The sequence below is a fragment of the Bos taurus genome, chromosome 21, assembly GCF_002263795.3.
Source record: "Bos taurus isolate L1 Dominette 01449 registration number 42190680 breed Hereford chromosome 21, ARS-UCD2.0, whole genome shotgun sequence".
NCBI lineage: Eukaryota > Metazoa > Chordata > Mammalia > Artiodactyla > Bovidae > Bos > Bos taurus.
In genome coordinates this window covers 68,295,107-68,306,287 of record NC_037348.1, presented here as the reverse complement: position 1 = coordinate 68,306,287, position 11,181 = coordinate 68,295,107, and the positions used below count along the sequence as shown (strand labels likewise).

General features: G+C 53.6%; 1 protein-coding gene across 15 annotated transcripts in view; it reads right to left on the bottom strand.

Annotated features, from left to right (window-relative positions):
- KLC1 (kinesin light chain 1) overlaps window positions 1-11,181 on the bottom strand; it is a 66,783-nt gene that overhangs the window by 4,144 nt on the left and 51,458 nt on the right. For 5 of the 15 annotated variants that reach the window (XM_059879001.1, XM_059879003.1, XM_010817230.3 and 2 more), the window contains 2 exon segments: window positions 5,375-5,505; window positions 1,289-1,627 (listed from right to left, as the gene is read on the bottom strand). The exons of 1 other annotated variant lie outside the window; for it this stretch is intronic. In XM_059879001.1, coding sequence (XP_059734984.1) covers window positions 1,537-1,627; window positions 5,375-5,505 — 222 coding nt within the window. In that variant the 3' untranslated portion in view covers window positions 1,289-1,536. 15 annotated transcript variants of the gene reach the window in all.

Sequence of the window (11,181 nt, the reverse complement as noted above, 5' to 3'; positions counted from 1 at the left end):
TTACTTAACCCTCCGAAGAAGAGCTTTGAAAAGGAAAACACGCATCTCAGTGTGCACAGGGCCCAGGAGCGACAGGGGCTGCGAAGGGGCTGCAAAGCGGGGCAGGGCCTGCCCACAGCCACCAGTCACCCATTCCCTTTCTCCAAGGACGTGTTTAAGGTTCCCATCTCTGTGAATAGCCTTAATACGGCACAGCTGAAAGCAGGTTTCAGAGCTAGGCAGAGTCGGTGGGCAGTGGCCTCACTGTCGGCTGCGGCAGCTCGTGGGCATGAGGGCTGCAGAACTCAACGGAACTCAGGAAAGGAGGCGGCCCCTGAAGGGGGAGGGCCCTGGCCAAGCTCTGAGGGTCTCTGCGCGTTAGCCTCGGGGCTTAACTTAGCTCTGCCTCCCCTGGGGGCCTGGCACTCGGAGCCCTTGAGCCTGCCAGACAACGCTTTCGTTTCTGCATGAGAGAGAGGGGAGAGGTCACTCCCCGCAGCGCCTCATGGACACCGGCTTCCGCGGTCTTGGCGCCGACTCAGGTCACAGGAGTCCTGCCGCTCAGACATGCGTGTGCAAGAAGCAAGAATCAGGCGAGAGGACTGTATCGACTCCCGACCTTGTAAAAACAAAGGGGCTTTCCTTCACGTCCTCACCAGGAACGCAACCTCCAGGCCCTGACCAGAGGGAGTGGGGGTCGGCACTCCTGACCAGAGGCCTGTACATAGCCACCCCGGGTGCTGGGGGGAGCGGGGATCAGCACCCCCGACCAGAGGCCTGTACACAGCCACCCCAGGTGCTGGGGGGAGCAGGGGTCGGCACCCCCGACCAGAGGCCTGTGGACCGTCACCCCAGGTGCTGGGGGGAGCGGGGGTCGGCACCCCCGACCAGAGGCCTGTGGACCGTCACCCCAGGTGCTGGGGGGAGTGGGGGTCAGCACACCAGCTGGCCCTCCACCGCCTAAGGACATCACAGTCACCAGGGGGACTGAGGCAACTGGGAGCCGGGTGCAGTGCCCAGGATGCCTGGTCCAGGGACAGCTGCCCGCCCCAGGTCACAGAAGGGCCAGGGGCTGGGCCCCACACGGGAGACAAAGAGGCCACGTCTGATGGAGACGGGGTGCCAACAGTCTCAAATGGAAAGATGGCTGGTTCACGTGAGACTTGGACAGGTGAGAGTGACTGTGTTCATCTCACTGAAGTTCCAGGTAATTCAGAACACTGAGCAGCTTAGCCACGTCACATTAGTTACACACTCCGGCCCTGCTGGAGACTAAAATCATAAATTAATAATACACATCAACAACTGGTCAAGTTTTGTCATTACTTTATCATTTAGCTTTTAATTGTCAATCAACATTTTGAAGACCATTTATACGCTAAGAACGTTCCCAAAGTGAGCGCTCCCACCATTCGATAGTTCGGTCCGTGCCGACTGAGAACATCATCGTGTTGTCTACTTGTCTGGGATCGGGAAGGCTAAACGCTGACAGCTGTGCTGGGACTGCGGCGGTGCGGAGCCAAGGCCCCGCCAGCACGGTCCAGAAGGCGGAGGATGCTAAAGCGGGGTGGGGCTCCGTGCTTGGAAATGGTCTTCGGCCGCCTTGCCACCCACGTTAAGGACATTCAGAGAACTGGCTCGCTTCATGCTGTACCGGCCCGGCGGACATGCAAGGACAAAGTGTCAGCACGTGAGTCACTAGGAGTGGGGAGCGCAGCCAAGCTGCCCCTCCAGGCCTGCCACCGCGGGGCCTGGGCCGTCCCTGACCTGGGCAGGCCTGTCACCGTGGGGGCCTGGGCCCCGCCCCTCCAGGCCTGTCACCGAGGGGCCTGGGCCGTCCCTGACCTGGGCAGGCCTGCCACCGCGGGGCCCGGGCCGTCCCTGACCTGGGCAGGCCTGTCACCGTGGGGGCCTGGGCCCCGCCCCTCCAGGCCTGTCACCGAGGGGCCTGGGCCGTCCCTGACCTGGGCAGGCCTGCCACCGCGGGGCCCGGGCCGTCCCTGACCTGGGCAGGCCTGTCACCGTGGGGGCCTGGGCCCCACCCCTCCAGGCCTGTCACCGAGGGGCCTGGGCCGTCCCTGACCTGGGCAGGCCTGTCACCGCGGGGCCCGGGCCGTCCCTGACCTGGGCAGGCCTGTCACCGTGGGGGCCTGGACCCCACCCCTCCAGGCCTGTCACCGAGGGGCCTGGGCCGTCCCTGACCTGGGCAGGTCTGCAGCTCGCCCAGGTCCCAACATGGATGCCCCAGATATTCGGTATTCCGCACCCGTTAGATAAAAACTGCAGTTTCTCTGCGTCTTCCTCGGCAAAAAGCCTGTCTCGGTTAAACCTCAACATCCTCAGAGCCTCCCTTTCTGAAGCCCAGCTCCTCTGGGAGCCAAGAGGCCCGGCCAGGGCCACCCGCGGGCCCACAAACGCGGACCTGAGCGACTGTGCCAAAGCGGGCCCCGCGGAGCTCACTGCAGAGATCACATGCCTGAACGTACTACGCACCTCAGAGATTTTTCCATATTAAATCTAAGGAAAAACAAGTAACCTTTTATTAGTAAAACTCTGAGGCTAGGGTTTCTCTGCCTAGAAACCAAAATTTCAAACAAATTTCATGGGTTTGGATTTACACAAAACATAGAGCTTTGTACATATATTTACTTTTATCTTTGATTTGACACCTTTAAAATACTTAATATATGCCTCAAATCACCTACCATCTAAAATTATGGATAAATACTGCATTGCTTACTGCCGCTATGATGACCTCAAGCAGAAGTCACCCTAGCTTTAAAAGCTAGAAGGACCAACAGGAAGGGTGACTTCTAAGTGTTTTGACAGGATCAGTGATTCTGCTTCTGAGCTGTTGACGTCAACAGTGACCGCTGTGCTGAGCACATGGCCGTGAGGCTGAAGCACAGGCGTAAAGGCTGAGTGCAACCAGACATGCACACGCACACCCGTGCAGGCAGGCACCAGAGGCCCAGGAACTGGCCGAGTGGCCACCAGTGCCGCAGGCAGAGTGCCAGGCACACAGCAGGCACATCCTGGGTCTCACCGAACAAACTGCACCAAAAACAAAGCCTTAACTGACTTATCCCCAAGTAAAATTCGCTCCCCAAACTCCCCCCCAGGACAGGACAGAAACATCCCCAGGAACCCGGAGTCCTGCATGGCTTTTCCTCTGTCCAGAACCTCTCAGGAGCAAAGCACGGACATCTGGGCATGCTTCACGATTCTCCGATGTAACTGGCCAGCTAACGTTTTCTAAGAAAAGATACACCACCTTTGTGCTCAAACTTCTCTTTACAAGATGAGATGAAAGAGTAACTTGATGCCTGTCAACACCTCCTCTGAATCGCATCCTCACCCTGACTTAAACCCTCAGGGTCTGCACTGCCAGGCGTTCAGGGGCTCCTGGACTGTGCCCACCGCAGGCCACAGACCCCCTCCTACAACCCCCAGCTCGGTGCCTGTCAAATGTGGCCCAACCAGCAGCACTGGCACGACCCAGGAAACTGCTGGAAGGGCAAGACCCCCTCGTGTGCCCCCCGCCCATCAGAAATGCAGGGACAGGCCCCGGCCCAGGAGATTCTGAGGCCCCCTCGGATTGGAGAGCCACCTGCCCAGTGAACTAAGAGTGTTACTTTTATCTGGAAAGATTAGTTTGTCTTATGCATTTGATGGACTAAACCTTCTAAATTACTTACTTTTCAAAAAGTTCTGTAAGATGCCACCCCAAGTATACTATGTATGAACACTGTCAGTCTGTCCCGACGTGGGCTTCATCCTCATCAGGCCTCAGCTCGGGTTTGTTTGGCCCTAAGCGCCAGGAACAAGCCGCACCAGATATAAACCATGAGCTCCGCCATAGCCCGGGACTCGGGACTGGGCTCTGCACTGCCGACAGGCCGTAAGACGCCCAGACCCTCAGGCCCGCCAACATGTGACCACCCTGGGGGCGGCCTGTAGACACCGAATGCGTGCTGTGTGGTCCCTGCACACCTCAGAACCGGCTGCGGAAGGAGCGGAAACTCGGCAGGTGCCCAGCAAGTGGCTCAGCCCTCCCAGCTTGGGAACAAGAGGTTCAATCTTCCAAACATCAGAGGGGCAGGCAGCACCCCGCCGTGTTAGCTCTGGAAGTCCAACGGGGGCCCCTCAGGACCTCCTTCCCTAACCGCACTTGTCTTCTCCAGGCAGGACACCATCGGCACGACAAGCCCTGCGTCCAAACCCTGCAGCGGCTTCACAGTGGACGGCGGGGGGACTCCCACGGCTCCCTGTGCGGACGCAGCTGCGGACGCTTCTGAGAAGCAGGGCGATGGCAGCATACAGAAATCCAACTGTCCCTCTGGCCTCCAAAGCCACTGGGAAGCACGTCCCCCACCAGCCAAACTGCGGGGGGGAGCGCAGAGCTGAGGCGGGCCCCCTCCCCACCAGTGGAGCTCGGGCCCGGGGGCGGGGCTGGGGGACACCAGGGGTCTCGGGACCCGGACCCTCCCCGAGGACAGAGGAGCAAGACGGGACATGCCCGATAGCAAAGGGACCCAGCTTTACATTCTCACACATCACCCAAAGGAGTAACGGGTCAGAATTACTACAGCACTCAGCATGAAATGCTTTAAAACTGAGTATACTAAGAATCAACGTTTAAAAAGTAGGTACCGTGTTGGGGAGGCTGAGCTTCACGGACCAGCTAACACCACAGCCCAGTGCTTCTGGAAGAAACGCATCCAGGAGGAGGAAGCCATCCCCACGAAAGTAACCCAGAAACCAGGCGACCTGTCGACACTCACGAGAGGAGGACAAAGAGCCCTTCCCTGATGATCCTCATAGAAGACAAGGAGTATCTTAGAACCAAGTTCCTCTGACAAAAGCTTTTGTTCAAAAGACCCTAAAAGATTCATCACTGAGACCCTTTTCTAAACACATGGCAAAAGCGAAGGTTTTTTAAATCTCCAAAAGAAATTCATTTTAACAAAAAGTCTTGTCAAACCATTTTCTTCCTACAGTAATACCTGTATGATGGGATTTAATATACTCATAGCTGGCAGTTGATTTCAAAAGATTAAAACTAGCTTAAAAATGAATAGTGCATGATAAGAGAAAAGAAGTTAGTATGCTCAGTATTTTAATATTAAATTCTTATTTTTCATTGCTAAGGCTTTCTTTGAACATGTAACAAAACTAAAGAATTTCATAAATTTCTTTTAAAGCCTTCAGCTCTTTTAGCCTCTAAACAGGAAATTTCACAATTATTTCTCAACTTGTCCTGGCAAATAATTAGACTGCGACTACTGAACCCTGCATGGCCACCACGTGGGGCGCGGCTGGAGTGTGGGTGCGCGGGAGCCGGCGGGGGAGGAGGGCGCGGGGGGCGGGGCGGGGCGGGGCTGGAGATAGTTACCCGGGGTTCCTCGGCTCACTGTCTCGGGCACTTCCTCCCTTCAGCTTCCTAACCAGCTTCTCACTGCTGCGTCTAATTGAAGCCCGGAGTTTGCTAAAGGAGCCACTGCGTTTTAAAGATCCAGTGCCATCCTGAAAGAGACGTGAACAAATGTGAAACTGCAAGGGGTTCTCCTCCCAGGAATCCACATCAGGGTGACCTGCCGGCCTGTGACTTGCTGCTTATGATCCCTACGGAAATTACCAATTTACCATGTATGTAAATACGCTTCAAATAAACTTCAAAGTCTTCCCATTTTAAATTTCATTAAAGGTAACCAAAAGAAAATGAAAACCTTTGAACATGAAAAAGCTTATTCAAACAAAAATAATAAAATCCCCAAAAGAAAAATTACATTACTGTTTTAAAAGAAAAGATACACAGAAAGTCTCAAGGAAATTAAGGCAGCTTCCAGAAGTATCACCAAAATCAAACCCCAGGTTTAGTGACATGGAGGCCCTGGTCCACTCGCGGTGCAGGACCCGGGGCAGCTGGTCTGACGCAGGCAGCGGCCTTTCGACAGCTCTGCCTGCGGCGACAGACACACTGCTGCTTCACTCGGGTTTAGAGGACTGTTTTATTACATGCTGATTATAAAAGTGGTGGGAAAAGTAAACAAAACATTCATTCTATACAATAAGTAAAAACCCTTAGACTTTCGCAGGAAACAAGAAAGTGCACCCAGCTTCCCCATTCTCGATTCAGACATTAATAACTGAAACACGCGGCAGAATCTGGACATGAAAATCAAATACTCAAGAGGAAAACGTGTACAGAGCAACTTTTATTCTTAGAAGGAGCCACCTGGTTAGATGAACAGGAGACCCATCCCTCCCCCTCTAGAAGCTCTGGCAAGGCCGCATTCCATGGAAAGCGTGAGAAGTTCTATGAGGCAGACAGACACCAAGACACAGGTCAGTTGGAGTGAGTTTATTAGAAGTTAGAAAGACACAAATACACAAATCACTGAACACTTAAAGATTAGTAGAGAAAAGCAGAATTGCCAAAATTCCACACAGAGACTACACAGCAGATTCTACTTGAGCACGATCCAACGGGGAGCGCCCAGGGCCCAGGGTGGTCCCGCCAGGACCGCCGGGCACCCTGGAGAGCACATGCCCTACTCTGAGAGCCTAGGAGGGTCACGGGCACCGTCATGCCACGGCAGGGACATGGGGGACTACCAACTACCTCTCACAAAGGGGACGACGGCAAGTAGCGCTTGGTCGTCTAACTCGTGTATCACACAGCAGACGGTGTATTAATACAGTCTGTATTACTAAGTACATATCTGGCAAAGCTACATGTATACAGAGATAAGGAACCCCCGACAGGACAGCAGCACCAGAAGGAGTGGCCAGTCAGAGAGAGAATCCTAGGGATGCTAGACAGCGGTCAGCACTGGAGAGAGAGGAGGAGCCCGTCATGCAGGAGACAGCGGGTGTCGCACAGGGCGGCTAGGCCTGTCAGACAGAAACGGAGAGAGAGCCCGGTGAGCGGGCGGAGGGCGCCCTCGCAGCGCCGCCCGGCCCACAGTATTTCTAGGTCACAGCTCCGTGGCAGCGTTTCAGCCGCTTGGGTCTTTGGGATTGCCTGCTGCCTGCTCCCGCCAGCCCCAGATAAAACAGGCCCTGGGCCTTCTGTACGCCACCTTTACTTCATCTACTCATCACGCCGAATCGTTGTCAGAATAAAATCCAACAGTTTAGAACATGGACTGGCACCGTGGCAGAAATCTCCTCAATACACAACCGTGAAATGTCTTTGGAATTACTGTGCATAAGGAGATTCCGAAACGAAAAGCACAGTGGCCACAGGAAGACCCCACGGTGGGCGAGGAGTGCACTCATGCCAGCCTTGACCCAGAGATCCTGCAGCCCTGAGCTACACAGGGACCCCTGAACTCAGACAGGACTTCCTCTAAAATACACTGATATTTCAGACATTTTAAGAAACACTGGCTTTCAAAGTTTATAGCACATTTTAAACATGCAGTTGATAATCCAAAGTAAAAGTAACTATGGAAGCGGATCTCTGCGGCAGCGAGCATCCTGGTCCTGGCTGGCGGGGAGCCCGCCCGCAGGGACCTGCGCCCCGCCCACCCGCGCTGACTCACCATGCGATGCTGAGCAAGTCATTTAACCAGCCCGAGCTTCGTCTTTCTCATCTTTAAAATGGAAAAATAAAACTTGTTACCAACTCCCCATCAGTGCTGGGAGGACAAGAAAACACAAGTTCCTGCTGCTCTTCAGAAAAAGAACGTTATTAAAATGTTAATATAACTCTGAAAACAGTTTAACTTCCGTTCAAGTTCCGTTCACTTCAAAATTCAGTGCTACACTATAGAGTGTCATTTATAATATTCCTGTCCTAGACACTCAGAGTACGGGAGAGCCACTTCACTCGGGTTCCAGAATTCTCTCTCCCACACACGCACACATGCACTCTCTCCCCGCCCCCCACAGGGCAGGCGGGGCGGGGCGGGGCGGGGGGTGGAGCAGACCTGGGGACCGGTGCCGCCCTCCTTGCTCTCAGCCCCTGGGACCACCCCCTGGGACCCTCCCCTCAGAGAAGCATCAGGACAGCACCAACCCACCCAGACTGGGTGCGTTTCTACTCAGCACACACTTCAGGGGTGGGAAGTGGCCCTGCATTCAACTTGGAAAACAGTCTAGACCTCTATCCTGCCGCGGAAGAATCCCTGCACCAAAGGGCGGGCTTCCGAACAGACACTGAGAGCGCAAGGGAGGGGTGCAGGGCGGCACGGCAGTGCGCACTGGCCTCGGACTCAGGGGACTGGTACTTTTAAATTCTTTTCCTTTGCTATGTTCTCGTTGTCTTCCTAATGTCATTTTTTTTGAAAATAAATATTAAACTCTTTGTAATTAACACTATATGTCATTCCCAGTAATCCTGGGAAGAGCTTACTGGGTGAGAAGCTTTCAGAATCATTAACATGGGGGGCAGCCTGACAAGAATGCTGACGAGAAGCGGGGCTCCTTCACAAGGACCCCGGCGCTCCAGGCTGATGCTCCACCCAGAACAGCAGGCGTGCGGCATCTCCTGGAAGCCTGGGGGGACCACTGCCAATCCAACTCCTTCGTCACAGAGCAGCCCTGCGGCTCCGCACGGCCCGCGGGGACCCAGGTCCAGGACTGACACACGTGGTCCGAAGAGACCCACGAGGCCAGTGTCACCCAGAAAGGGCTACTGTGCACACAGCGTCTGTCTTCAGAGGCAGGACCATGGAGACTTATCCTGAGAGTGACTGTTAGACCTGAAGAGTCTACCTAAAAACAACGCTTGATGGAGTTACACTTTCAGGTACTTCAATTACGGTCTTCATGGTACAGTAAAAAAGAACAGAACTGTACCTCTCTAAACAAATTATCTACCATGTTGAGAATCTGATTCTGAAACTTCACCTGAATTATTAGAATACGCCCAGCAGGCTTACTGCTCTCGTGTTTTAATAGCATATGATTCAGCTGGGTGCTGACCCAGCCGTGCAGCATCTGCCAGGGTCGTGATCATAACCCACCTGTCGTCTCCGACTGCCCTTCATGGTCAGGGTTATTTCTGAGTGCTGAGAAGGCCTGGGCCTGGGGTCCTGTGAAAGCCCAAGTGAGGGCTACTCAGCGCTTTCCCTCCACCTTCCAAACTTTTTAAGGAGCACTGAAACCCTTTTGTGTTTTTGTCCACTTGGCTCACATTACTTTATTTATCAGGGGACAAATTCTTTTACCCATGAAATCCTTTTTTAAAAAATTAAAATCTAACATAGAACCCCAATATAAAATAAAACCTAAATAGCATTTTCTCATTGTGAGTGTGTACCAAGTCCTTATGATAGTGAAGAACAGGGCGGCAGGCTCGCAGAACCTGTGATCTGAAATGTTAAGTTACAGACAGGTCCACCCTAAGCGCCTGCCTCAACTCTCAATTTATTTCTTTTATCCTGACTGCATAACACTAAGAAAATCTTAATGCCCACAGGAAAGTGGCTGCAAACAGCAACAATTCTTCATCTGTTTGCCTTGGAGCCCCAGGGAAGCCTGCACTCACGCCAAGATGGCGTCAGGGACTTAACGTCACACCTGGGCAGGGAAGGTGGGGATAGCGTGTGTGAGCCCACACCCAGGGGCGCTTACAACAGGCTCCTCTGATTCAGCAAAGCTGAATTTAAAGAACACCTAAGGGTGCGTAAGGCTTTTCTGCCTCTTCTTAAAACATATGCAGTGAAAACAGAACAAGTCAACTGCTGGGAAAGCAGCATGGTCCCCGAACCTCAGCGCTTCCAGGGGAAGCCAGTCTGAGAGCAAGGCCCGCGGGAGTGGGGTGGTCTCAGTGGGCTCTCGCTGTCCCTCCCCGGTGAACCCCAGGGGCTCTCTGCTTACTCGCTGCTTCACAGAAGACCCCATTCGGGGGGAGGTGGTCCTTATGCTGCCCAAGGTGATTTCAGGTGCTGCAATGGATGACCGAAAACCTAGATTCTTTTCAGCCAATGAACCCACTGCCACGCCAAGTGCCTTGGAATGGATTTTGTCAAAGACACAGAGATGCTGGTGTCCAGGAGTTAAGTAAACAGGTAGCCAGTGCCCGCCGTGCGCACGTCCTGAGTGACAGCCTGTCCCAGCGAGAGGCAACAGGAGACCAAAGCGGGAGCAGGCAGGCACTGGGGGAGGTGGGAGCCTCCAGCCTCTGCACCCACGGCTCCACGGCTCCCCCTCCACAGGGATGAGAGCAGCTCTCCTCACCCTGGCTCTCAGTCTTGAAGACTCTAAGAGAGCCCTGAAGTGTCAATGGTTTTATTATCCCATGATGTCACTCAAACATTGACCTAGAAATACTGTCTCAAGAGAAAGCTCCCCCCAGAACTTCACTCTGAAGGATCAAACCCTGCCCCTGGCTTCTGAGGACTAGCGGAGGGCGGGCCCTCTACACAAAGCACGCGGACAGCAGCCAGCACGGCCACGGGGAGAGCACAGTACACAGTGCGGGCTGGACGTGGACACCCGCAGGGCTGCGCCGCCGCCGGCTCGCCCCGGACAACTGCCCAACGGGCGCGTGGTCAAAGCACATGCTGATTGGTTGTCTTGGCACAGGAAGAACCAAAGCCAGGAAGCTGCCAGATAAAGACAGTAAAAGGCACTCTCCCTGAAAGTCTGGCCAGTAATGTTCTGTGTAAAACGTCAACCTAGAATGCTGACCCTTGCCCAACTGCTACAGCCAGAGAAAATCCCGAAGAATAGATTCAAAAGGAGACTGTAAGAAAGACCCTCAACTATTTGGCAAAACATCTGCAGTTATAACTAGTCAGATTGTATTTTTTATTATTGTTATTTAGTCCAACTCTTTGCAACTCCATGGACTACAGCCCACCAGGCTCCTCTGTCCATGGAATTTGCCAAGCAAGAATACTAATACTGGAGTGGGTTGCCATTCCCTTCTCCAGGGACTCTTCTCGACCCAGGAATAGAACCCAGGTTTCCCGCATTGCAGGTAGATTCTTACCACTGAGCAACCTGGGAAACCCGCATCAAACTGCATTATATGACTTCCAAAAACAAAAATGAACAGTACACCTGACTATATTAAAAGTAAACTTGCATTCAACCCTCTCCCATAAAAGTGAAATTTCAAAGACACCAGCTCAATGTGTTTCAACAGCTCACTGGGAAACGTGCAGAAGGCCACGTGCTCTCTGGCAACCCTGGAGAACAGCAATGGGAAGACGCTCCACAGAGGCAGAGTCTGCCAGGGAGGTG